We start from the raw sequence: 27,363 nt of genomic DNA, 5'->3' as shown, positions 1-27,363 counted from the left end.
CAAATGTGTCAAAGGATTTAATCAGTTGGGATTCCACATACCTTATTGTCCACATCTTTACAGTCAATCTGGGACTTGACAATGTACATGAGCGAGTCGACCAATCCCGTGCACTCCCTGAGCTTCCTCCTCGCCTCACTTCGCTCTGAACTCACATTTCTTTAATCGAGAGGAAAGTTATAAAGAGGAGAAACAAGAACGCAGATTAGAAGAGGTTAAAGGGGAGCGGAAGGAGTCTGCTATAGTGACTACAAAAGGATTCCAGCACATAATGCCCGAGCACACCCCCATTAAGTTTGAATGAAACTCCTGTTAAATGTACTAGTTTACAAAGAGAGTACAGTTTGACAAGATCGAGTTACATCTCTGGGCCAATTTTCTCAACTGCTCTCTGACTCAGCCGCACTTAAAAGATTCAAGAGAGCTGGAAAACTGAGTGTTGTGGCCTTTCGTCTTTTATGTTTCCCGTCGGCAGACACACCCTTTCACATAATACCAGGACACATTCTCTTTCACTGCACAGGGCACTCATCTGACTTCACTACATAGTTTGAGAAGTTTATTTACATGCTGCGGTAGGCACACATTTAAAATAAAAAATGCTGACTGAATCAAATCAGGACTGCGGCAGGAAAAAGAAAAAGAGTGTCCCGGTTTCCAAAAAACAACGCTTGAAATTTGCTAAACATATTTCAAACAAACGGAAAAAAGCAAGACAATCGTTTACAGTTCGACAGTGAAGTGACACGAAATCATAAAGTCAAACTAAAGGTTAGGTTTACAGTCACAGAGATGAATATTTTCAGGAAAATCCACTAAGTATTAAAACTTAAAGAGGAATTTCCTGAGTAAATACAGTCATTAAATACTCTGCAGAAAACAAGTTCTCTGTCAAAGATCTCCTGCAAGTCTTGAATTGAAAAAAAGAAGAAAAAAAATAGCTTTAAACAGAAATGACACACTCATCGTTTCAATGACCCATATGTAGATAGTGGCTACCACATGCCCAAAACTGGCTATAATTTATACTATAATTAAGGCACTCATATTGCTGTGTATATACATATTAAGGCAAAACAAACTGCACTCATAATGACCTTAAATTAACCATTAAACCCAGCAGTGCAACTGAAGCTTCACTGACACAAAATCTCTGCACAACACTCCCTGTCTATTTGGCAACAATGAAGAGAGCGTTCTTGTTTGTCTGAATATTGTTAAGTGGAATTAGAAATGGACAAAAGCTTGTAGGAGCTTGGCATTCCCACTCCGTGTGAGCTCTACTCTTCAACTGGTCTGAACAACGTGACCTGAGAAATTGCAGAGTTTGGCTGCAGGAAGGCCAATTACAACTTGTGCTACAATTGTTTGGGTCAAAGGGCGTAGTGACCCAGCACTAACTATGTCACAAACATGCTTGTACAACCGCCCAATTTTTAAGAGATTGTTTAGCTCTGGCATCTCCTGCGTAATGTCAGGTTGATATTTGACGATGCTGTCCAGAACCATTTCTGTAAATACTGAACTTTTTAAATCCTCAAGATAAGATGCGTTTCCACACCTGCGAGTAACCCTTTTCTAATTAGACTTATGGCTGAGGGAAATCCAAGATAACAGAGAGACATGCCTGAACATACTGTTTATACTAGAAAAGTCAATGCCCCACTGTCCTCTGCTTGCCCCCCTCCCCGTACATCTCTGAAATTCCCTTCCTGTCACCCCACCCTCCCCTCCTGATAGCTCAGTTACTGGGCAATTGCTCTTTTCTTTGATATATAACTGACATTTAACACAGAAGTGTTTATATGTACTAGTAATTAGAGTAAGAGTCTTTAACATGAAAAATATCTTTGATGCATCACTCCAATATACTCACTTTTTTAAGTCAGAATTTTTGAATCTGCTTGGAGTTTTTGTTCCTTCTACAGAAAAGATTGTTTTAATTAAAACATGCTTCTCCTACACATGTATGTATTTACACATAGCATCTTATAAAGACCAAGTAAATAGAGGTCTGATATTTTATTTTTTTTAAAGAAAAAGTTTTGAGTTTAATCTGACTGAAGACATTTGTCTTCAGTATTTTTTTATTATGACTACCATCATTCTCCATCTTCACTATGCCTACTCCATGATGCAATTCCTGCTCTTCTGCTCTGTTAGCGCATCATTGCTTCCATCCTCCCTCACACATCCCACTGCTCTGTCAATCTGTTGACCTGGCAACTTTTCACTTTCTTTTCCCAGCTACATATCTTGCTTCTCTAATGTTGCTTCCATCCTTCCTTTGCTCCATACCTCAGGCAGCCTGCTGTGTTGGTGAGGGCAGTCTCCCATTCAAGATGTCTGGGCTTGCAGTTTTCCTCCCCACCACCTGCTCCGTTGCTCCCTCGCTCCCAGCCTGAATGGGGAACCATCACCTCGTCGGAGAGGGCGTGCAATGCATGGTCCACAATCTCCATTTTCACAGAATCATGAGACGACAAGTTCCACAGCGTTCCTTCAGGGGAGAAGAAGAAGAAAAAAAGTTTGTTTTTTTTAAAACATACAAAAAAAAACCCAAAAAAAACCAAAGCAGACGAGAAGATTCAGTGAGAATTTTGCACTTTTCCTGCAACTGATATCACTGAGAAATGATTAAAACTTTGTAAATATTGTTTTCTAATAAAGCACAAATATATTATTACTATAATGGACTCAGCCTTTGTGTGGTGGCTACACATGCAAGTGTGACTGGTCCCAAAGGAACAAGAAAGAGTCTGTGCTGCCTGACTCAACAGAAATGATTGGAATCACCCAATGACTGATTTTTGCACATTAGTATAACAGTTGTCATCAATATTGGAGTACTGTAACACCTCGGTGTGTGACAGAAAATAAGACAAATGCAATACACCCACTTTATTTCCACACAAGTTTACATACATCCTACAGTCAGTTCAGGGTTTTTCTTGGCTCAAGCAGGCCTTTGTGGGGTGACTACGCTGGCTTACTCAAAAGAAATGTGTTTTTCTTTTACATCATAAAAAGTTGAGTTTAAGCCTGAGTAAATTAAACATTAAAAACACTGGTTAAAGATTTATCACAGCCTTCGTAAAAATTTCTTTGGGAGAGGGCCAATGTCGTTGAGAAGTGCCAACATTTTTTATATGCAGGATACACCCTGTGGACTATATTTTGATCATCATCAAGTCTTCTTGTAGTACTGAAGGTTTCTGCAAACTCAGGAATCCTATAGCAAATGAATAAACAGAGCCCTTCCAAAAAATATTTTAAAAACGCTGGGCTGGCTAATAAGTAAGCAGGAGCTACGTTATTTCTTTTTGGCACAATGCCAACTTGATGTGGCTTTTGATCCCCTAGGTCCAAGACATTGCCTGTCCAAGGTTCATTTGCTTTACTTTTGGTTGCATCACTCCCTCCCTTTTTCTGCCTCCTGCAACAGAAGACTTTTCCCCCCCCGATAGTTTTTCCATATTTAGCTACCAGGAGTTTCCATGGAAAACAAAAGCCCTACCAACTTATTATTTTGGTTGTGCAATGTGGAGATTTGGTCCCAGAGGCAGACAGAGCTGCACTGTGAAAGCGAAGCTAACATCACTGTCACGTTAAACCTTGGCAGTGTCATCAATTCTACAGCCATAACATTATGAAATAAATGTTGATTGCACAATGAAAAGCAACAATATAGCCTATTGCCCATTTAAAATGCACAGTTTAAATTAGGTTGTATGACATGTATTAGTACAAACGTTGACCCTTTGTTAATTAGACAATCTGTTTTAAATCCTGACCTGACAAAATTTGTGTACATTTTATATTAAAGTTTATGTTGGTGTAGGATTTTGGAGATTTTGCAGGGAGCTGCATGGTTCTTGGTGGGATTGCTGCCAGTTGGCTAAATGACTTCTGTTGGGTTGCAAAGTCATGTCCAATAGCTGTCCAACTGGTGGCAATTGTCAGCTTTATCTAGTATGAAAATCTAAATTGGCACACATTAACTAAATTAATAATAGCCACCTTAACAAAAGTAAATAACCACACTGAACAAGACTGAAAACAGAGCCCAGGATCTCTGTGCACCGTGTACCTGTGATAACGTCCGTCAGATCCTGGTCATGAGTCTTCCTCAGCAGCCTGATCAGAGCCGGGATGCCATCGCAGTTCTTGATGGCAATCTTATTGTCTTGATCTTTGCCATATGAGATGTTCTTTAGTGCGCCACAGGCTGCGTAGTGAACCTGTAACATACACGAGCACAGCTTAATGCGCCATCAGCCACGATGGAGTGGTACTTGAAGGCATCAATTTCAAATGCATGGAGAGTGCTAGCAAGAAACAGTCATGACCTCAAAACTGCACTACACGCATTAAATAGGTCTGGGCAGAGCTCCTCATACGAGTAATTACTACAATTAGTGGTAAATTAGCTGGCTGCATTTTGTACACAATTACACATTAAAGAAATATTAAAGGGGAACTATTATGCTCATTTCAAGACTCATAGTTTTGTTCTTGGTCTCCACTAGTGTAGCTTTTCATGATGCACAGTTTAATTAATTATATATAAGAAAATTATTTTTTTTTCTTTTCATCCAGTTGCTCAATTTTACTGGATCCTTATATATTAATATTTTTCAGAGTTTGGGAAAAACAAACAAACAAAAAAAAAACCTATTCACACTGCCGGTGTTCTGGGAATCCATCCTACCTCACAAAGTAGGGTAGGATCGGGTAGGAAACAACTACCCATTGTTTCTGCGCATACGCTGCGCATGCGGACAACACAAAACCCAGATTTACTTCATTTTTTAAAGCCATTGTGAATATTTGTTATGGTTAGGGTTAGTCAGAAGTCACCGTCACATTATCATACGGGTAGGACGGTTTGCCAAAGTAGGACAGTTTCTCAGAACACCGGTATTACAACAACAGAAGGTGTGGCTGATGTATTTAGCCTTAAGTAAAAAATATAAGGTATGTCTAAAGCTGCTAAAGTAATAGATGGTAGCAAACTAAGCTAACAGTTTATCTGCATAAAGACTATTTGTAACTGCGTTATATTTCTATTTCTAAATGTGTTTCTATTGTGGTTGAAATGCAAACAGCCTCTTAATTTCACTTTAATGTGGCTACAATTCTTTCTGACAACAAGAAAGCATCATCATTGGGGATGACCACAAGCTAGCTACTCAACTTATCCAAGAGAAGTAGCCTAAATTTCAAACTTGGCATCTTTAATTTGAGCAACCACCTTTATCACAGTACATATTTGGTCAGAATATCAGATATTTACAACATGGTAATTATGGCCCACAAATATACAATACTTCAATAATAGTATTTATTAGTGCCATTATACCTCAACTATTACTTTGTTTTGTGCATTTTGTCTGTATTAAAACTTGTATGTATTATATAATAATAAATGTATGGCTAATAATGTGAAAACCTACAGAAAAAGAAGAAATGCACAATGGTTTGCAACATTAGAACATTTGTATCCGATTTATAATCAATGGTGGTGAACTCTGGTGTTTATGACAGAAAAAAATAAAAAGGAAAAATGCAATACTTCCACTTTATTTCCACTAAGTTAACAAACATCCTAGAATTTTTTCTGCGCTGTTGGTTTGAAAGTTGTAATAGTCTGCATTCCTGGACCATTTTTTCATTATATTATACTTAATGTAGACTCGTTTTTCCATACACACAAACTTATTGGATGGACTCTTTAAAACCACTTTCAAATGTTTAGAAGATGCATTTGCAGTGTGACCCATTTCCTCAGTCAGCAAGTTATCGCGCGCACACACACACACACACACACACACACTTCAAACCTGTCACTGGCCACGGAGCATGAAATGTGAAATTAAGATGCTTCTTTGCCTCGGGACTGGAATGCATGATGTGGTTTCCTTGGTAGTGCCCTTACAAACATCAGCAAAATTTTGCCACAACTAGACCGAAATGAAAGGGAACTGGAGAAAAACCACTGAATGTTTCGGCCAAAACCGGATTTAGAACAAATGTCGCCCTCCAGGATTTGAAGTCCAATACATGCAGCTTGTTTATAGCTCACATTCATTTGGTATTACAGGTAAATCTACAGTTCACGTTGTCCTCACAGTTTAAAATACACTTCATCCCTTAAGCTTCGCTTTTAGCCCAATCATAACAACCTTCCAGAACAGCAAAGAGCGAACAGAAAGCCTTGGAGAAAAACAACAAACTGACCTCTCTGTGTGGGTTGTCGAGCATAGAAACCAGTGCTGGAATGCCTTTCAGACGACGCACATCGGACTTCACCTGTAAATCAAAAGGAGGGATACAGTGTGAATGGGCATTTGTTATATTATTTAAATAGAAACCATGCAAAACAATTATTAAATCAAGAATGAATAGACAAGCAAGGGCCCAAAACAAGGATACAGAGTAACAAGTGAGAAACACTGAAAAATCATTGAAAAGACAATAAAAACCTCAAGTATTTTAATCAGTGAGGGAATTTCCCATCAACATTGAGGGGAAAAAGCATGCACACAAAATACAAAACAAAATACTTCTTAAGCCCTTGGAACAATCAAAAATGGCTCTGTCAGCTCGTGCTATTTTACAAGTTATTATCTCCGATTTTGCCGTTGATTATATTTATAAAGCTTAGTGACATGCTCAAAGTTTAGCTCTGGTCTGTTCTATTTGTTTTAAATCACGTCTCAATCATTCCTGCACTGTGCAAACTACCACGAATTAAAATTAAGTGAGGGAAAAAACATTTTAGTTATAAATAGAAATAAAAACGACACTTTTATAAAAGATGAAAACCAACTGAAAAGATATCATGTGCTTACAAGATGTGCTTTCAACATGACTTAAAGTCCACTACTTAAAAATCAGCCCTGTACATATCCAGCTGACATTATAATGAGAAAAATGAAACATTAAATCTAGTGAAAAAAATAATATATAAACATAAAACCTTACAAACTTTATAACGGTGAAAAAAAAAAAAGAGCTTGCATTGTTTTCGGATCCTTTACCTTATCATTCTTAAAGGTGAGATGCTGCAGATAAGCAGCTGCGTTGCTCCTGACGGGATCCAGCCTATAGTTGAGCATGGCGATGACCTCAGGCAACTCTGGCTGACGCCAGCCACCGGGGCCAGGGCCTTTCCTTAGAGTGCTGTCCAATGAAGCCATGCTCCCTCTTTCACCCTGAGCCAGTGGCGCACCACCACCCCAGTAGTAATCTCCTGCACCGCTCATGTCACCATCCAAGAGGCCCTCATAGCTCCTGAGAGGAAAAAGAAAGAGATCTGTAAAGGCTGACACTGAAATATATTATGGAAAATCAAAGATCACACAACTTACCCGGTCCTGCGAGGCGGAGCACGAGGGTAAGCATGGGGGTTGCGGGGCACAGTGCTGTAATGCATTGGAGGTGCCATGCCATAGTCGGGCTCATCAAAGCCCATGCTGCGTTGGTCATCCTCCAGACCGTATGGCTCTGGAACAAACCTTGGAATGGAGGAAAGCTCCATACCACTTCCCATAGGCCCAACCTACACAGAGACAAAGACTGTGATCCAGAAACAACTGAAACTATGGCTGCACTCTAAAATACATTTTCAGTGGCTTGTGTCTGAGCTTGGAAACTCAGACATACACATTATGATAACAGTACAATTAATTGGTGGGAAGGGAGTGTTGGAGACAGTTTGAATTCCTTCTTCTTATGTTCTCACTGTCTTGCCAGAAGAATGTGTCGTGTGTAAAATTCCCGCAAAGTAAAATTCTGCCAAGAGAAAAGTGCCAGAGTAAATTGGGCAATGATTGCTTAACACACCTGTGGCTGAGCAGCATAGGGGTCCAACTGGTTCCTGCTGGGGGCTCTGTAGTTGGGATCTAGAGTCCTATACCCATCTGGATGAACCGGTCTGGAAAGGAGGAGGAGGTTGACAATGAGACAAAACATTATCATGGAAAAGTTTAAAAACAATCTGCATGCCTTGAAGCCTAGATAAACAGGAATTTCATTGAACATGTTACCTGTAGCGATCATCCATGTGAGCTCCCCTGTTGAGGCTTGTATAGACCTCAGATGGAGGTCCAGCGCGGTAGTCGTCATAAGGTCCCACTGGAGGTCCGTAGTGGTAGTTTCGGGGCACAGTTTGAGTGGGGTAGTCCATTGGCACAGCAACTCCAGGGCCCTGCCTGTAGACTCGGTCCGCGGGTGTAGTGTATCCACCTGTCACAGAGCCTCCACCATCCATTGACAGTGTGTCTGACACAGAAGGGATGACTGTGCGGGTGGTGGTAGTCTTTACTACTTTCTTTACCTTAGAAGGGGATGACAAGACAGTAAAGAGATGAGATATCAATGCTGAATAATTACACGTATGAACTTTTCTGCTTTACAGAGATAGCATCCAAAGCAAACCTTGCAATAAACCAGAACAAAAACAAGAATGAACCAGTTTGGCCAGAATGCCACTCTTCCCCTTGTGTTACAGCTGGAAACTCCTTCCAAGAAGTGACTACTATTAGCATCTAGATCTTACTGTGGTTTCTGTACGCTTTGTTGTCCCATCTTCACTGGTCTCCACAGACACAATAGGTGGCATCTGCTGGGGTTGTTCCTCCACCGTGAATGTCTCCTGCACCACCTGACCAGGCTCCATCCTGAACTGCACACATTTGGATACATTTCAGAGTAAGATTCAAATGTAGGTTACACACTCAGTAACCCTGGATCAACACTATCTGAAAGGTGCTTACGTGATGTGTCCCGTTGATGTAACCCTCGTTCAATGTCAGCCTTTCTATGTCTGCATCACAAGGAATGCGGCCGTTCTGTAGAAATAGAGGAAGAAGAAAAAAGTACACATGACACGGCCCAACACACAAACTAAATGAAAGAGTGTATGTAGCCATGAGCAAACATGGACAACAGTACTGACAGAGCAGGTTTTCCACATATATTGAGCAATATGCAATAGATATACATGCTTCCAAGTTTTAAAAAAGAATAAACAAACAAAAGCGAAAGAGTCGCAACCATCGCCAACTTTCATTTTAACTTATAACATCAATCGAGATCAAATAAAGTCATAGAAGGCTTAACTCTAATACCTATTTTCACTTAAAAAAAAGTGTGTAAAAATAAAAATATATATATATATATATATTATGAATGAAGGTGATGGTAGAGAGAATAGGTGAAGAAAACTAGACTTGTAGAAATCAGACTTCCTCATGCAAGTCACCACCATCCACATTGCCTGTCCAGGAGTGGCAATGGGGTGTGGTGTACTTTCTATTCCAGCCACAGATGGAGCCCTGTCTCTGTTACTACAGCAGGTCAATCTTCACTACAAGGACACAACCAGGAGGGTAATTGCTCAACCCTGATTTAGAAATATGTGTCATACTGATAGAAAAGCCGTAGTCTCAAATTTACACAAGAAAAGATGTGAACACCATGCTGAAAAATGTGCTGGTTAGAGGTGCAATAAAACTGCAGCCAAGCTCTTACAGGCAACACGTAGATAAGCAAAACAGCCTTGTGATGAAGGCTCAGGCAGAGAGAAGATCAGAAAGTACCGAGCAGAGGCGAGCGTGTGGGAACTTGTCAGTAAAGACTGAGGTTGTAGTGCGCTGCCTTGAGAAAGTGGCAGAGGCATGTTGAAAGCCTCTGGGCTATATAAACACAGAGCAGCGATAAGAACTAGAACAGACTACAGTTCTCTTCTGCTGTCACTGTGACACACACTGCTCTTTATTAGCCTGGGACTGAAGGCATGCCAACATGCTACAGTGACAAAAGACAGAAGGAAAATAAGGAAGAGACCAAGTTTAATTGGTATGTTGCAAAGGCCTCCTCTGGGCCAAAAAGTGTGAGCAAGGACACACCTGCTCTTTCAGGCATGCTAATGGCTGTACAATCAGAAAGCGAAAGAATGAGTGAGCGTAGGCATCTGTGAGGTAAACTCAGAGCATGAAGTCACTCTGAAACAGGTAACTGACTCTAAAGATAAACAAGGTGTGTGAGTGCATCATTCTCAGAAATCAACAGTTTTACAGAGAATTTCTGACTCAAAGTCTGACTGCGGCCCAGGCAGGGCATTGGTCTCATATGAAATCTGCTGGTTGTTACTGCAAAGGTGAAGTCTTGTTTCTAGCAAAATGAAATATTAATTTAAACAGAAACAACATCTGCATACTAAGTAAGTAAGACAGACATATTTTTTGGTACAGGAAGCGTTCTGCTCTCTTTATTTTTGAGCAGAGTCTGGGTGTATGCAGGTAAACAGGGGTTTTCCTGGATCACAATAAGCTTCTGTATAAGCATGATTAGCCCGTCTACCTTTAAGGAAAAAGGTCAAAGTTACCTGAAGTGAGAAAAAAAATAATTTTCCTGTTATTTTGGACCATTTATTTTTTGTTTGAGTAAAGTAGACCTCAGATAGTTTAAAGAAAAATCTCATCCTGGTAATTTTCCTTTGGTGGAACCCAAAACGTCTTTGGAGGGACAGCAGAGTATTTTAATATTCAGAAAAAATGCTCTAAACTGCAGGTTTTAGATATCACCCCGAATCAAATGACTAGTTCATTAACAGGCCTCTGGATAACTTCAAGACATGTTGAGGTCATTTTGCCATTTAAATCAGCTGTGTTGGATCAAGGACACCTCTAAAACCTGCAGGACACCGGCCCTTCAGGCCTGGAGTTGGACACGTAAAGGCTAAAATATGGATTTAATGGACTAGCTAAAACACAATCTTGAAACCAAAGGCTGTTGTCAGTTTAGCTTGCATTTGCAAACATTAACTGATAACTGATATCCACAGGCTACTCTGGAAATCCCCTCTCTTGCAAATTTCCACTGCTCTCTAAAGGCTAAATAGGCGCACTATCCAATTTTTATATTTATATGTCTTTCTATTAGAAGCCCAGAATGGGCTCAGAATGGGCTTCTAATAGAAAAATCTGGTCTGGGCTTTGCTGCTTAGGCTGCTGCCCCCATGACCTGGCCCCGGATAAGCAGAAGATGGATGGATGGATGTTTCTCTATTTTTTTTTTTTTTTAAATATATAAATCAGAACAACAGAGAGATACCTTTATATTGTAAGGTAAAGGCCCTAGAGTAATACAGAGAAAACCCCTACAATCACTTGGCCCCCTATGAGCAAATGCTTTGGCGACAGTTTGAAGGAAAAACTCCCTTTTAACAGGAAGAAGCCTCTGGCAACTCTGGAAACAAGTTGCAGTTATTTTGTAAAACATTGCAGCAACGTATAATTTGTATTTATTTATTTTTTATTTTCCCCCTGAGATGTCTGATAAATGTAATAATGCATTAGTCTCACTGGCATAGTTACTTTGACCAATACTGGGATGAACAATATTTAAAATGATTACTTAAGTTGTTAAAAATAGTGGATTTATAAAAATGTTTTTGTTTGTTTGTCTTCTCAGACTTTAATTGTAATTCAACCCAAAATAAATCAAGAAAAAAAACAAAGACAAAATATTAAATAAGACTGTTCTGCATGCAAACACATTGGGTTTGTAAGGTTGATGGAAGGATATGATGATGAGGATGATTAGACTTATGCTGAATGAGGAATGGGTGGTTTACTGAGGAAATGGAGAACAGGACAGATGGATGATAGGAGGAAAAGTGTGAGTAAAAACTGCGAGGAGAAACAGCAGGTGTAAAATACCTCCTCGAAAGGCTTTACTGAAAGGTGTCTTCGCTTGACTTAACTTAAGTTCGAAAACTCAAGCAGAATTCAAGCAGTTATCAAGAGTCCAGTTAGATTAAACCCAGAGAGGAAGCATGTTTAACCCCAGTCCACACAGAGAGGATGGGGGTGGCCGTGAGGATGAAACTTGCTCGGATTACAGATGAATCCAAGGGGTGTTTCGATGGAAAACAATGCGTGAGGGATGGTGGTGGTAGGTCGGGGTTTGTTTGGTGTTACCTGCATGTTGGGGAGGGGGCGGGGCAAGGTGCCAGCACACGACCTCCGCTCCTCCTCCAGAGCTCGGCTCAGCATCTCAAACTGCCTCTCCTGCTCCCGCACCGAGGCCAGCAGGGAGGCCGTACTCGCACACTGCTCCATTCACACGCTGAGAGCAGAGCAAAGGACAGGAAAGGATAGGACAGAGTCAACACCAGAGAGCAAGATGAGACTCAACCAACACCAGGATTTAACAAAGAACAGACAGAATCACCCAAGTACAAAACATATAAAAAGAACAGCTGGCACAGTGTATCTGGGAAGTGCTAATGAAGTTGATATTTAGAGGCTAAAAAGCAGCTGGAGCTGATGCAGGGAGGCAAAGCGAGGCGAGATCAACGAGGGAACAGGAGCGAGAAAACGTGATTTAAGTTAGAGCATGTGTGAGAAATGCCGCAAGGATGAGCAGTAAAAAGAAAGCAGACTTATTTCATTAAAAAAAGATTATTCAATTCAAACTCAAGGTGGAACCAGCAAATGGATGAAAGCTCCCATCACCTTTTTTTCCTTTTTCCCCTCCACCTACTGTGCTGGGTTAAAAATAATAAGCGCGATGCATGATGAGAGAGAGAATTACAGCGTGTTTTCAGCTGCAGCGTGTGGAGCTTGTTAGCACTTCCTCACTCCAAAAATGCAGATGAAGTGAGAAAGGAAGCGGGAAATGAGTGCGAGAGCAGAGAGAAGAGATATCATGAGACAAGAGTCACGCCAGCAAGTTAAACTAAATTTAAAAAGCCTGAGGTGTTTAAAACTCTCAGGGTGTGACCTCCACAGCAAGGAGATGACAGAAAGGCCTGCATCCCTGACGAGGGAAAAATTCAACATGTGTGAAAGCACTGTTCAATACTGCCATGACAATGATGAATACATGCAAATTACCTAGACAATTCATCTGTATTTAACCTCATTAATTTACCTGTTAAATTATTGTATGGATTGTGGGACAAGACCCTGCCACTTTTCCAATTCTGACTGACCACCTTTGTGTCGATTACACAATTACTCTAAAGGGAGTCTGGTCTAATATTGCTATAGGAAAGCAAACTATGCTTTGCCACAGTTTGCTGATGTGTTAAACAAGGGGGCTCCAAATCGTTTTAGTTAATGCCCCACATGCAGCTTTACCAGTAAAACAATGATTTCATAACAAACAATTTAAAATAGCAACCCTCAAAGTGCATGTATACTCTAAAAGGTTATTAAAAAGCTGAAACTGTAAGCCCAAGTGTAACACACCCGTCTCTCCACTCACTTGTAACTAAAATAAAGCATCATCTTTGCTAAAATATGTCTCATTTAAAATGAGTCGTAAAAAAGAAAGAAAGAGAGAGATGACATGACAATATATTGAGACATGAAAAACACTTTAGATTACAACAGTAAGTGTGATTTTAAAATTATCTAATTTTTTCCACATTCATTGCATCTGCTCTCATTACATGTGCATTTACAGTGGAAAGGCATAAAAACCCTCACTCAGAAGTAACCACTCCAATGCAGGTATTTGCTACTCTTACCAAAGAGATCCTGAAGGAAGTCCTAAAGGGATGCTTCCCATACACAAATTACCTAATAAAAACTGCCTTTAGTTCTTGCTCGAGTCTCTAGCTCAGTTTAAGATGTTAGCTTCTTTAGTGCTATTGATTCACTATCCTGCTTCATTAAAAAAAAAAAAAAAAGATCCAATGTTAAAGTCTATTTCTGCCACAATCTGATTAATAGTCACACTATAAGAATCTCAGAGAAACATAAGCTTGAATGGCTTTCAGACTTTAAATGTAAATAATTTTTTTAACTAGAACTTCCCTGCTCCTCCTACTGTGCTTTTAACTTTGCAACCATGGTGGGTTTACCAGTTACTTGAATATAAATAATATTGTCTGGCAAAGTACAGATGAAACCTGCAACATGCTCATACAATTCAAAATAACCAACAGATTTATATAAAACTTTTACTTATGTAAGCAATAAATCCTGAGCAACAGAGAAAAGTGCTAGCAAAGAAAAAAGCTGTAGCTGCAAAGGCAATTAAGTACAAAACTTGTTGGGGGGGTTTTAAACATAAACTTGGACTTTATGAAGGAAATGCATCATGAAAAACCACAGATGACCTAAGCCTAAATTACAGAGGCAAGATAAAAAGGAAAGGTCCTTCTAGCCCAAATTAAGACAATGACAAAGTCCTTTTTCTGAGACGCTGACCCTCAGCAGGGACACTGGTGAGGAAGGAATGAGGAATTTAGGAGATGATTGCTTCAGCAGTGTCTGTCTAATAACGAGATGACAGGAGTGTGGCTCTTCTCCAAACCAGAGCAAAAACTGTTTTGTACCTCAAAGTTCACTGAGTCATGTAGATCAAATCTGCTCTCCATCCAAATATACAAGACGCTTGGAGCAAACAAAGACTCCAGTCAAAAGCCCGAGCGCACACTTACACCAGCACAAGTGTGTGTTCACATCTGTGTGAGGGCGAGTGTGTGAGTGTATGTGGGTCAGAGACTAAATAAAGGTGGCAAGTGAGTCCGGCTGACACCGCTTTTATCCTTGAATACTCAAACAGATACGCAGCTGCTTTAGGCAAATTTAATGCTGTTTAATTTTGTTCCCTGGAAAAGTAAACAGACACATTTCTGAACAAACGCATATGAGCCGCACAAAAAAAACACATGCACACACACACGTCCTGCCATTGTCATACATTCCACAGTAAGATTCAGCGTGTCATATCCTGTCTCAGCTGTTGGAAGCTGTCCTAAAAAGGGAGCCCTTCATTCTTTCTTTTGTGCTGCTCTCATCTGTCTTCGACAACAATGTTTTCCCCCCAGACAAACATTTAAATCTTGGAAACGGAGCACAGGCACTGTTTTTTTTCTACAACCCAATCAGGGCGTCCGGGGCTCACAAACTAACAGATGTTTTAGTGTCACAGAGTTTCTGCCAGAGGCACCTGGTACATTTACCTGGTACATTAGTTTACTTCAGTTTTTAATCCCAACTGTTCAATGTTCCTCAAAATAAATTTAGACGTTTAAACCTTAGAAATACAAAGGAAATCAAGTCGACTTGTTTGAAAGTAAGAGAACAGTCAACACTAAGCGACATTAAACATCTGCCATACATGCATTGTGCATATAGTCAAGACCCATTCCAAACATTCTGATTATCATACTTTAAGCTGTGCGTAAGACTGTAAACTAATGTGATATTGTGTGTGACACACAGTGCTAGCACCAGAACCCTTCCTTGCAGGTTAACATAACGTGCATCAACGATGCTCCAGTCGAGTTGTTTTCTTCTCAGTCTACTCTGATTCAGCCTAAATACAAGTGTCCATTTTCTAAATTTCTAGAAATTGCTTCTTTACAACTTTGCATCACAGAGAGACAGGTGTTCCCACAAGTAGCTGTGCAACATCTTAGAACTTTGTACATTGATAAAATAAGCAAATAATTAATTTAACAAACTGGTATTTCTAGTGCTAACCAAGCAGCAACATTCAACAACTAATGGTAACAGGAGACTAGGCGAGCCAACGGGCATGGAAAATATTGATGGTAATGTTGTATGGTCTCGAGGGTAACAACATCCTTGTCAGAAAGCCATTTCTGTTTCTCTAAGCCTCAACAGTTTTAGTGTAGGGATCTTTTTGCACCACTCCGCTGAACTTTATAGATGAACTGTGGTTCACCGCATACATCAGCTTTTAGAATATGAATTTGCCTCATATCTTACTTTTCCCTAGAGGCAATAATAACAAGAGCTGTGTTAGCCCTGTGACAGCCTGGTAACCTGTTCAGGGTGTGTCCTGCTGTTCACCCTATGACAGCAGCAATAGGCTCCAGCACTCCTGAACCAGGAAAGTGAAAGAAAATGGATAAATGAATGGATGGTTAAAGGCCTCATCATGTGATCATAATTTGATCTGAACCATAACCAACGGAAAGTTGCTGTTGTCCCTCGGTGGGACTGCAAAATGGTACAACACACCACTGTGGTTGCTACATCCTCCTTCCTGATGTTTATTTTCAGGGAGCAGTCTGTCATGTCTTACAGACACAAAAAGGAGTCATATTATATATTATTACTATGTACTTGCCTAAACTCTGACAATTATCTGAACCCGGCATTACAGAAAATGGAAATCAACTAACATCACACAAACCAGATAACGCCATGGTTTAGGATATGTTCTTTGAGGCTTTGTCAAAAACATCAACACTTTTTGTTAGCACTGATGAAGATTGCGCTTCAGTGTAATGGACTTTCAGATGCACACGGCCTCTACAGCCATGAGAGCCACACCACTAACATTCTTGTGGCAGGAAGTAGTTCCTTCTTAAAGTTTAATGGCTTTTGCCACTTAAAGTCTGGCCATTATGCTTTTGTAATCTACTGTAAGGCCATTAGCAGCAACGCTAAATTGTATCTGCTAATGGGATAGACTTGGAATTACACTGCTAAACCACTTACTACTCAGCCAGAGCTACCACACAACACTCACACACGCGCGCACACAGTTTGTGTCCACTACTCACTGAAAACTTGCTAACAGTTTGTTAGTCTGGAGAATTGCCTTATTATCATATGCTATCACGGCTATTTGAGGGAGTTTGTCACTGGTGGTTGTGGCAGGCTGAAATACACCCTGTTCCTGTCTATGCGCGCACACACAGCTGAGGTGAAGCTTTGGTAAAATGCTGTTGTGGCTTGGCCAAATGCTCTGCTGACTCAGCCTCATTTGAATGGTCACTCAGAGATTTGGCCCGTGTGTGTTAGTTTAGTTTTTCCTTTTTTTGTGTAGCCTTGGCTCACATCCAACTACTACCACCTTTCCCATCAAAGTAAAACCATGTACCACCCCCTCTCCACACACACACACACGTATACACAGCCCACCATGTGGTGTACAGCGTGGGCACGCTGTGGAGGGCACACATTCACACACACCCACACACTTTGCAGGGACCACCACAAGGCCAGCTGCCCAATCTGCACAACACCAGTGTACTATTCTTGGTGAGAAGGAAACGCGCAGCCCCATTTGAGCGGAGGGCCATTTAACTGCAGCTCGAGTCTAAAAATGAGCAAATAAGTTCAAATATGTGGACGTGAAGCTGGAGCTAGGACTACAGATATGATACCACCAGTTTTTGGGAGTTATTAGCCTTGCCCCAAAGGAAAAAAAACAAAAACCCAGTACTGAATTTTTTGGCAGGTGGGGTTTCATTTAATCACGCATAAAATAATATTTTGTTTACCAAGTGGCTAAAAATGACAGGAAAAAGCACAGACGTCTGTTAAATCGGGTAACAGACTCTTTGTGTTAACTACATGCAGACCAACTGCGGTTGCATGTGTAGCTGCCCTTCAAAGACTCATTTTGAACCAGGAAAAACCCTGATACTGATAGGATGCCATTAGTCACTGTAATACATTTTTGTTGTACTGCTTAGTCTCAAAAGCAGCATTACTTTAATAACTACATATCACTTACCTCTACTTATAATATAAGGTGGTATCAACAAATACAATATTTATTTTTGTCATATTTGTTATTTATTAAGTCAAAGTTAAGAAAATTTCTAACAATTCCAAGAACGCACTTTGAGTCCAACACATTAACTTTATATCATATAAAACAGATGGAGGAGTGACCTCTACCTGCTTGGTTTAATACAAAGCCAGTAGAGGTCAGTTAATTAATTAGTAATTAACTGAACAACAACATACTCTACAACTAGTGCAGCCTGCATGCTAATTCCAGAAAAGACAAGAAAACCATGGAAAAAAATACTTTAAACTTCTTTTAGCTCTAGTTTATGTCACAGAACAGAATCATTTCCATCTGCGTTAGCTCGTCTTTCCATCTCACCAAAGCTGACTAAACCTTCCTGAAATTAATAAATAGAGCTGGTAACTAGAAAAGAAACCAAATCAATCAATCAAAAGGCCACTCTCTGAACAAAGTGAGGCTGCTCGATTATGGCAAAAATCCTAAATACAGCAATTTTCATTGATACTGGCATTTAACACAATTACTCAGAGACCTTAGAGCGACTTATTAAACTTAAAAAAGAACGCACTTTCCTTTTTTTAATTAAGTGACTATGCCTGAACTTGAATTAGAACTGGAATGAAAAAACTACATAAATAAATAACTGTGAACTGAAATAAACCTGCCACAGAGGAGTGGCAAAAGTACAGGAGAGAGAGAAATGTGCTGAAGGGCAAAACATAACTTCTTTTGTCTTGATTAATTAATCCGTGGAATCCAAAATGGGATGGAAATTAAAAATGAATTAATTGCCCAGCACTACCACTGACCGTTTAGAAACAGTATCTAAATACTCACTCAAACACTTGCTCCCTAAACTGACACTAAGTCATCAAAGTTTAGACAACTGGCCGCTATGAAGTCATTAAATTCAACAACAAACATTTATAAATTAAATTAAATTAGATTTTATCGTGAGTCAACTAAATGTAATCAAATAATCATATTCTGCTGTGTGCTCTGTGATAGTGCTAGATTTAATTAAGCCTCTGGATACCCCGACATATCGAGCTTTTTGAATCCAGAAAAGATGACATTTGCCCATCTCAAGCGGCCGATATTTATCTGTTGTGTCACATCACTTCACATTGGCTAAATGTTCAAATGTTAACAATCGAGAATTTTTGTTTCTCTCACACAAACAGGGGTGGGAAAGATTACAAAGATACAAAACTGTCAGCCAAATGCTGTTAAAGAGTTGTACCGTTAGGACCACAATTTTCCAATCAGTGCATCCCTGAACCTACCTGTAAAGGTTGCTCAAGAGTCACCCTCATATTTTAGCTTTAATCAATATCACTACCAGAAAACACAGAAATCATGCATGCAGCAAAATATTCCCTCTTAACTGCTTCACTAAAAAATGGTCACACAAACTAAAATCCAATATTCAGCCATTGGTAAAGATTTGCCACAAGTGAACCGCAAACAAGCGTGCAATCACTTCTAAATTGCTGTCATGAGGTTCATAAACGTGCAAACCAAACTCAACCTTTCCAAGAAAATAACCACCAGCACAGAGGGAGGGTGCTGTACGGCTGTTTTGCTTCACAGCTTCATACCCTGTACACTCTGATTTCACCCATTATCACACATCTCCCATGCACACCCAGCTGAAGAGCTCAGTTTAAATAAAAACAGACTGCAGGTGTGACTGCTGGAAATAGACTGAGGAAGAGAGAGATATGTGGGGAGACATGGAGGAGGAGCAAATATAAGAAAACCCCAGCTTGTGTGTGTGTGTGTGTGTGTGTGTCAGTCAAAGGGACACACCCATGGTATTTCTCTGAAAGCCCGTCATTACAGAGACTCACAAATGATAGCCCTGGCTAAAACAACTGGCTGAGCAGCAAGACTTCAGCCTCCACAGACAACATGGTTAGGAGCAAGAGAAGTGCCCAACTTCAGATTTTTCTTTTTTCCTGTCCCTCATTTCTAAATCTTTCTGAGAAGGCAAATCACAGCAAACAACTTGTTCAAACTTGTCCACAATCTCCTCCATCTCTGCCCCAACAAACTCAAACAGATATGCCTGCAGGGTATGAACAGGAATATGTCAGGCATGTCCAATCAGCTGACTGTGTCAAACTAAATCAACAATCCAGTTACTTTAGATCAACTCTGAAAACACTAACTTATGCTGGTCTGTGTGATATTAATGTTTTTCTTAACATCACAACGAAGCCACATGAATCAAAACTGAAAGCTCACTCTAAACAAGGACACACACACCTGCTCCCTCTGGCAATTTACTGTTTTACCTCTGTAAATAAGTTGTAAAACAGTAAATTGAGAAGACGTCTATGTTGTAAGCGTCTACACAAGGGGCAGAATAATGAAGGAACCAGCACACCTTCCCGCTCGCCTGCCAGCCACCTTACCACACCCCGTCCAGACCTACACAACAGGTTCTTGCTTTTGTCCTTGGCTGCCGTTGATCCGCCACCACAACAACCAACACCACAAATCCCGTCTCTCTCCTCCTCTACCTGGCAAACCACATCAAAAGACAGCTGCAGAAACAATAAACAGTGACTAAAATGAACGAAATTAAAAGCACAAGCACACACCGTAGGCGCTGGAACACCTGGAAGCGCCAAGAGTCCACCGAGAATGGGCGTTTCAGGCGTAACATAATAGGAAATTGATAAGCCGAGATTGGACTTTGACTCCACTAAAAGCTACGATGCGGTCAGCCAGGTGCCTGGCCACTTCCTTGTTCTCTCTCACCTGCCCTGGATAGCCCCCTAGCTAGCTCGGGGAAAAACGGCAATACGAAGCTGTTCATTAAAACCTCGCCGTTTTCGTAAACAGAAGATTCGACGTGTAATGTAATAGCACTGCACACCTTCCAGCTCACCAAAACCACAAACCATTCAACCCACAAAGCCCCGTGTTTACGGAGTGCATAGTACGTTTATACCCTTGCCTCTCCAGTTCATACCTTCATGTTATGAGTTTTCTTAAACTTTCCCCGAGCCTCAGTCTACAAGAGTTATTCATCAAGCCAGTGCTAACGTAATTAGCTTCTACTGCGCCTCACTAGCCTGCTAGCGCGGTGTCTACAACAATCAAGTTCACTAAGAAAAACAAAATCTGCCTTCAACAAATCCTAAACAACTAGCATCGAGCAAAAGGTAAAACAAAATAAAATAAAATAAACACCATAAGGCAAACCATTACCGATCCTGGAGACTGTTAGGTTTGTTTTGCAAAGTCCATAAGTATTTGAGATGGGAGATTCAGGCCTAGCCTAGCTTAGCTTAGCCTCTGCCGCTGTCGCCGCTGCTGCGCTGACACGATCCAAATATCAGAAAGAGTTGGGATGAAACAACAAAAAACACCTCTACGTTGTCGAAGGTACGCCCTAAAAGAGAGCACACGAACTGAGCGCCGCGGAGCGAGAGCACTCAACATGAAGACGGGGAAAACACCCACCTATACAGTCTCCTGTCTGCCTGGCTTTGGCTTGTTGTTCACTTGTCTCAGCTCTTCCTCCTCTGCTGGGGGGAGAGGTGGGGGCGAGCTCCCGAGAAAAAGAGAGCAGCATCGAGGAGAACAGACAACAGCAGGATAGCTTCATGTAATAGACACAAAAAAAACGGTGTAATAATATTTGTTGACAGTATGTCTGACTCCAAATCAATACTAATGATTTATTTTATTCATGTAATAATATAAAAAAGCTTCTGTTTGTCTCCATTTAATTTGCTCTCTTCCATTATAAAGGAACAAAAAAAGGAATTTCCATGGGAACTCGCTCCAGCAGGTGAACTTTCAATCAATCTGTCAACTTTCAATCAGTGGAAATTTTTGGAGGATAAAATTCTATGATATTTTATCCTCCAAAACTGCAGGTGACATTTTTGGAGATCTCCCGTTGCCCTCATGTGGTCATAATGTTATAGTGCTGAACTTTATTTACTGTTAGGTCCCTAAATATTTGTTTTTTCCCTTCTCTCAGATCTATAATGTACAATATTGAAATATCCTAAATGCAACAATTAATGCAACAAAAGATCAAATCTGTCTTAATGTTTGAATCTTACAGTATGTAATACTGATTTTGATAAATATTAAGCATAAATGGCAAACATTCAAAAATGTCCAGAGTTAGTGACAGTATGTAAATTCGATCCGCTGATTATTCGGGATCTAATGGTAAATGATATTCTGTGTTCTTCTGCCCACACAGGTCAGCTGTAAGACCGTTTTCAGATTTACGCAGTGGAATAGTTTAATACTTTTTGTTTAATACTTATGTTTTTTCCTTTGCAGCATCCCAGCATCCCTTTATCAGTACTGAAAATATAGTGAAACAGTGAGAGTGGCCATATGCAACAGATATCTGAAATATTATTTTGTTCTACGGCAGCATTGTAGGACACTGATAACATCAAACTGCTCCTCACTTTCACTTTGTTTTTTTTTTAAACTGTCTGTTGGAGCTTCCGTGAAATATGTTTTGGTGATTTTGAGCCAGCTGCAATCCATGAAAACATTTTTAGGATAAATTTGCATTATTTATTTCATAAATCTTCAGTAATCTGGCTAAAAAAAAGAACAAATTTGCTGCATGACTGTCAAAACATCTCCCTCTATAGCAGAGATGTCAAACATAAGGCCCGGGGTCTGCAACAGGCCTGGCAAAGACTCTGGACATTTTCTAAAGCCATCTAGTGGCTTTAGAAAATGTAAAGAGACTATATTTTTGGACTTTTAAATTTTTTTTAATAAGTTTTCCAGTGTTTTTGAGCGAATGAAGACCTCCCTACAGGGGCATTCACACTACACTACCGTAACTAAATAACTGAAAAGTTCCTGATTTTTCACTATTGATTATAGAAATTTGTATTGAGTTCAGTTTCTGTGAGTTCAGTTTTATAATTACAGGACAGTCTATTGAATATTTACTGAATATTTACTGTAATTTTACACATTTATTTCTTACAGTTTAAGCCCAAACAGTCATGGTGACAAATTTCTTATTCTGTAGAAAGTCTGACATGCTGCTCTTCTGTTACTTATATTTTAGATATCAGGAATTAAATGCGTAGTTAAGAAAGCAGAGTTGCGCTGGTCCGGCCCACTCAGGATCAAAGTGGGCTCCATGAGTCCCTTGATAGAAAATGAGTTTGACTTTCTTGTTCTACAGGGTTCGGTGTTCCTTTGTGTCAGATATCGTGTCGGAATTTAAATTTAATCTGCAATCACACAACCTGTCATGCACAATAAAAAACCTGGGCAAAAACAGGAATACAGGAGTAAAAGTTAGACTGAGTTATTTGCAAGCATAGTATGGGCAGAAATCTGTGCCATCAGAAACTGAATTTGAATAAGTTAAATTTGAATTTGAATTGCTCAGATTGAATCTGAATTGTAACTTGAATAAATGCTTTTGAAAACTGAATTTGAATTAGTCTAATTTGAAATTGAATTTATGGTTTGAAAATGATCATCACTAAATTGAAATTGAATTTTATATTTTGAAAATGAATTGATTTGCTTTGAAACTGCATTTTATCCTTTAAAAATTCAGCTCTCGAATAATTTCAGTTTCACTTCTCACCATTCAGTTTCAGTTCTACAATTCAATTTCAGTTCCAAAATTCAGTTTTTTGGAACTTACATCCGGTTCCGGTTCAAGCGCAGATTAATAGAACTACGTTTTACTAGCGGACCGAAAGTGTTACTGACGGGAATCTACAGCGTCTTGAGCTGAATTAAGACTTCAGAAGTCATTCGTCATGTCGAATGACCAGCGGATAAACTCTCAGGTTGGTAATAAATGTATTACATGTATAAGAACAAGCGTCATGTTAACAAATGATAGCCGTAAGGTAACTTTTATGCTTATTGTAGCTGTTAGCTAAAAACGCTAATTTAGCGTAGTTTGCCCTGAATTCAGCTTTGACAAACAAATATGATCGACTGTTTCTAGTAGAATTCCAAAGTTGTCATCTTGGACCCTCTCAGAGTACCCCCTCTGTATGCTTGCAGAGACCCCTACAGTAGGGAAACATGCAAAACGGTGTCCAAACCTTCGTATTTTAGCTTTATTTATGTCTTGCACAGCATCCCAACTCTTTAGCTAACTTAATAACTTTAGCTAAAGTGAATAGTTAGTGTAATTCATTAGTGCAGCATTACTGGCCATCTCTGTTTGAAGTGATATAATATGATATACAACTATCACTGTGTTTAACTACCATAATAATTCTTAGGGTACTGAGTGCATGCTTAATTAGATTTTTTTTTTTTTTTAACATACTGCTCCATTAATATGTTTGACAGGCTGAAGTTGTCGGGTCACCTCCTAAATCGACCATCTTTCACAGGTGTTTTGTGCCAGAAATGGAGTGTCCACTGAAGACTGAAGATACTGAATCTCTACGCCTTGCCATTGATCCCTCTTGTGCCTTCATCTAGACAAGAGACAAACTTAACCACTCTCATATGCTCTGTACCTACATCACCTTCCCTGACAGTCGTAGCTTGGCTCATCTGAGGGTGAAATTATAAGAATGTGTTATTTTGCAAAGTGCTCTCCAGGGTTCCTAAATAAAATATGGCATTGAGGTCATTTCTTTTGAATTAATCCCTTCTTCTGAAATATACGAACCTCTCCTGGTTTTAATGGCACTTTGGATTTCCTTACTTTCTGTTCCACTTCCAAACCCAAATAGATGCTGACAAGCTGCCACAGTAACATGGAAGAGGGAAAGAAGTTGGAAAGGACTACTAAATGGTAAATGGTAAATGGCCTGTATTTATATAGCGCTTTACTAGTCCCTAAGGACCCCAAAGCGCTTTACATGTCCAGTCATCCACCCATTCACACACACATTCACACACTGGTGATGGCAAGCTACATTGTAGCCACAGCCACCCTGGGGCGCACTGACAGAGGCGAGGCTGCCGGACACTGGCGCCACCAGGCCCTCTGACCACCACCAGTAGGCAACGGGTGAAGTGTCTTGCCCAAGGACACAACGACCGAGACTGTCCAAGCCGGGGCTCGAACCGGCAACCTTCCGATTACAAATAAACCTAATGCCTAACAATGTAAAATAAGAACAATAATAATAAAGATAAAAGATGAAGTAACAAGTTTTTAGTTTATTCCAAATGATCATCCAGATGTCTGTGACATGTGATGACAAACACCATAATGGAAGGCCTTAGTCATCACATGCTTAAACTCATATTTTTGCATATGCTGAACAGGCAGTCAGACATGCTGTAACTGTGGGGTAGAAAACAGCATGAACACCATACGGCAGGGGTCTCAAACTCCAGTCCTCGAGGGCATGGAAAAGTTGCATGACACTGGCCCTTGAGGACTGGAGTTTGAGACCCCTGTCATATGGAATATGACAGGTGTGGTTGAACTGCATGAAGACTGAAGTTTCTCTTCTCTTCTGACAGGACAGGAATTTGGCCTTGTCCTGTGAGCCACTGTAAGGATGTACTTAGAGTAGAACTGGACTGTCACTGGCCTCAGGCTCTTCACCCTTTTCAAAGACAAAGCAGTCATTTAGATAAAATATTAGATATTGTTTACCTGTAAATGCACAAAGTAAATTTAGAAATGTAATTATTGTCAAGAGTGAACAAGCACTGATAGTGTAATCTACAGCTGTGGCCAAACGTTTAGAGAATGAGAAGTGCCGTTTGCTTATTTACAAAGTTTGCTGTTTCAGTGATAGTTGTATATCATATTATATCACTTCAAACAGAGATGGCCAGTAATGCTGCACTAATGAATTACACTAACTATTCACTTTAGCTAAAGTTATTAAGTTAGCTAAAGAGTTGGGATGCTGTGCAAGACATAAATAAAGCTAAAATACAAAGGTTTGGACACCGTTTTGTATGTTTCCCTACTGTAGGGGTCTCTGCAAGCATACAGAGGGGGTACTCTGAGAGGGTCCAAGATGACAACTTTGGAATTCTACTAGAAACAGTCGATCATATTTGTTTTTCAAAGCTGAATTCAGGGCAAACTACGCTAAATTAGCGTTTTTAGCTAGCAGCTACAATAAGCATAAAAGTTACCTTACGGCTATCATTTGTTAACATGACGCTTGTTCTTATACATGTAATACATTTATTACCAACCTGAGAGTTTATCCGCTGGTCATTCGACATGACGAATGACTTCTGAAGTCTTAATTCAGCTCAAGATGCTGTAGATTCCCGTCGGTAACACTTTCGGTCCGCTAGTAAAACGTAGTTCTATTAATCTGCGCTTGAACCGGATGTAAGTTCCAAAAAACTGAATTTTGGAACTAAAATTGAATGGTGAGAAGTGAAACTGAAATTATTCGAGAGCTGAATTTTTAAAGGATAAAATGCAGTTTCAAAGCAAATCAATTCATTTTCAAAATATTAAATTCAATTTCAATTTAGTGATGATCATTTTCAAACCATAAATTCAATTTCAAATTAGACTAATTCAAATTCAGTTTTCAAACGCATTTATTCAAGTTACAATTCAGATTCAATCTGAGCAATTCAAATTCAAATTTAACTTATTCAAATTCAGTTTCTGATGGCACAGATTTCTGCCCATAGGGCAGAGCAGTGAAAACAGTCATTTTATTGTATTGTATATTGAACACCCCCCCACCACCACCACCAAACAAAACAGGGTAGGGCCTAGGAGTGTCTTTTAGTTCCTTGGGTTTGTCAGATAGCTGTTTCTCCAAAGCCTCCATCCTTTTTCCTTTTCTTTTGCAGTTCTTCTCAAAACACTGTCTGCACCGGTGAGACCAACCCCACCTCCACATGATAATCTTGAATACTTTTATTAAAGGGTCACCTTACTGCTGACTGTCTGCACTGAAGCATAAACAGCAAGCCTCATCACAACTAAAATCAGTGGGCTTGATTAAGGTTGTAGAGAATAGATGAGTCCGTCCGTCTGAAAACTATGACTGTCTACGTCCTCTAAGGTCGGCATATAAAATAGATCATTATAAATATGATCTTATGAAACTTTAGTAGCAGAATTTTCGTTTAATTTTTTAACTTTATACAATAATTCGGTTAATCATTTCTATATTTGTTCTTTCATTTCTTCCTTTCGTCCACTAGGTGGCAGTACCACATCAAAATAACTCAAAAATAAATCCCTGGAGCGCCACCTGCCCTGTTCCGGTTTCCCCCCACAGTCCAGCGTCATCCTCCAGGGTTCATTGGCGATTTTTCACCCGTGGTGTGAATGTGAGAGGATGTGTGTCTGTGCTGCTCCTGTGCTGGACTGGCATATGAGTGGGTCCCAGTGTCAGAACAGGAGACCTGTCACCCGTGGAAAACTTTTTCAGAATTACATTCCAAAAACATGTGATGAAACATAGTCTGGAATCTGGAGCATATGTTCTCCTCACATTCCAAAGCTTAGTCTTTAAAATAACGGGTTAAAGAAAACGACGGCAAACAAAGCATAGTTCACACGTATTTTTCTAAATTTCATTTCCTAAATGAATTTCCTAAATTTCCATGATAATAAACTTGTTGGATTAACATCTGGTTTGTTGTCCATGTTTCCATTAGATCAATAAATAATACAAGTTTATAGGCAGACACCAAATTCTCACATTTGAATGTATAAATGCTGTGTGTCTCTGCTTGAAAAAGCTTTCAGTTGATTAATGAATGTGACCAATGAACATTTAAATACACTGCTCACTAATAATAACAACAATCATACTATAATGATTCTAGTGCGTCTATACATGTTTATATGTTCCCCTCCTCTTAGACAAGTGGACCAAT

At 39.8% G+C, this 27,363-nt stretch overlaps 1 protein-coding gene and 1 long non-coding RNA gene across 9 annotated transcripts in view; both read right to left on the bottom strand.

Moving 5' to 3' along the window:
• ctnnd1 (catenin (cadherin-associated protein), delta 1) overlaps positions 1–21,125 on the bottom strand; it is a 30,311-nt gene extending 9,186 nt beyond the window's left edge. For 5 of the 8 annotated variants that reach the window (XM_084930360.1, XM_084930357.1, XM_084930363.1 and 2 more), the window contains exons 1-12: positions 21,022–21,125; positions 11,991–12,138; positions 8,781–8,855; positions 8,564–8,689; positions 8,052–8,341; positions 7,849–7,939; positions 7,374–7,564; positions 7,044–7,296; positions 6,241–6,312; positions 4,091–4,241; positions 2,299–2,500; positions 42–159 (exon numbers count right to left, since the gene is read on the bottom strand). In XM_084930360.1, the coding sequence (XP_084786486.1) occupies positions 42–159; positions 2,299–2,500; positions 4,091–4,241; positions 6,241–6,312; positions 7,044–7,296; positions 7,374–7,564; positions 7,849–7,939; positions 8,052–8,341; positions 8,564–8,689; positions 8,781–8,855; positions 11,991–12,131 (1,710 nt within the window). In that variant the 5' untranslated portion in view covers positions 12,132–12,138; positions 21,022–21,125. The other 3 variants (XM_084930358.1, XM_084930365.1, XM_084930364.1) reach the window with 3 other exon arrangements.
• Positions 21,126–24,682: 3,557 nt separating this feature from the next.
• On the bottom strand, positions 24,683–25,836 carry LOC146384906 (uncharacterized). The gene is made up of 2 exons (XR_014800443.1): positions 25,705–25,836; positions 24,683–25,097 (listed from the first exon to the last, which is right to left on the bottom strand). It is a non-coding gene; the product is annotated as an uncharacterized LOC146384906 (long non-coding RNA).
• Positions 25,837–27,363: the final 1,527 nt, after the last annotated feature.

The sequence above is a fragment of the Perissodus microlepis genome, chromosome 6 (assembly GCF_051167445.1).
Source record: "Perissodus microlepis isolate ML-2025 ecotype Zambia chromosome 6, ASM5116744v1, whole genome shotgun sequence".
Classification (NCBI taxonomy): domain Eukaryota; kingdom Metazoa; phylum Chordata; class Actinopteri; order Cichliformes; family Cichlidae; genus Perissodus; species Perissodus microlepis.
The sequence above is the reverse complement of the archived record's forward strand: the minus strand, read 5'-3'. Positions and strand labels throughout refer to the sequence as shown.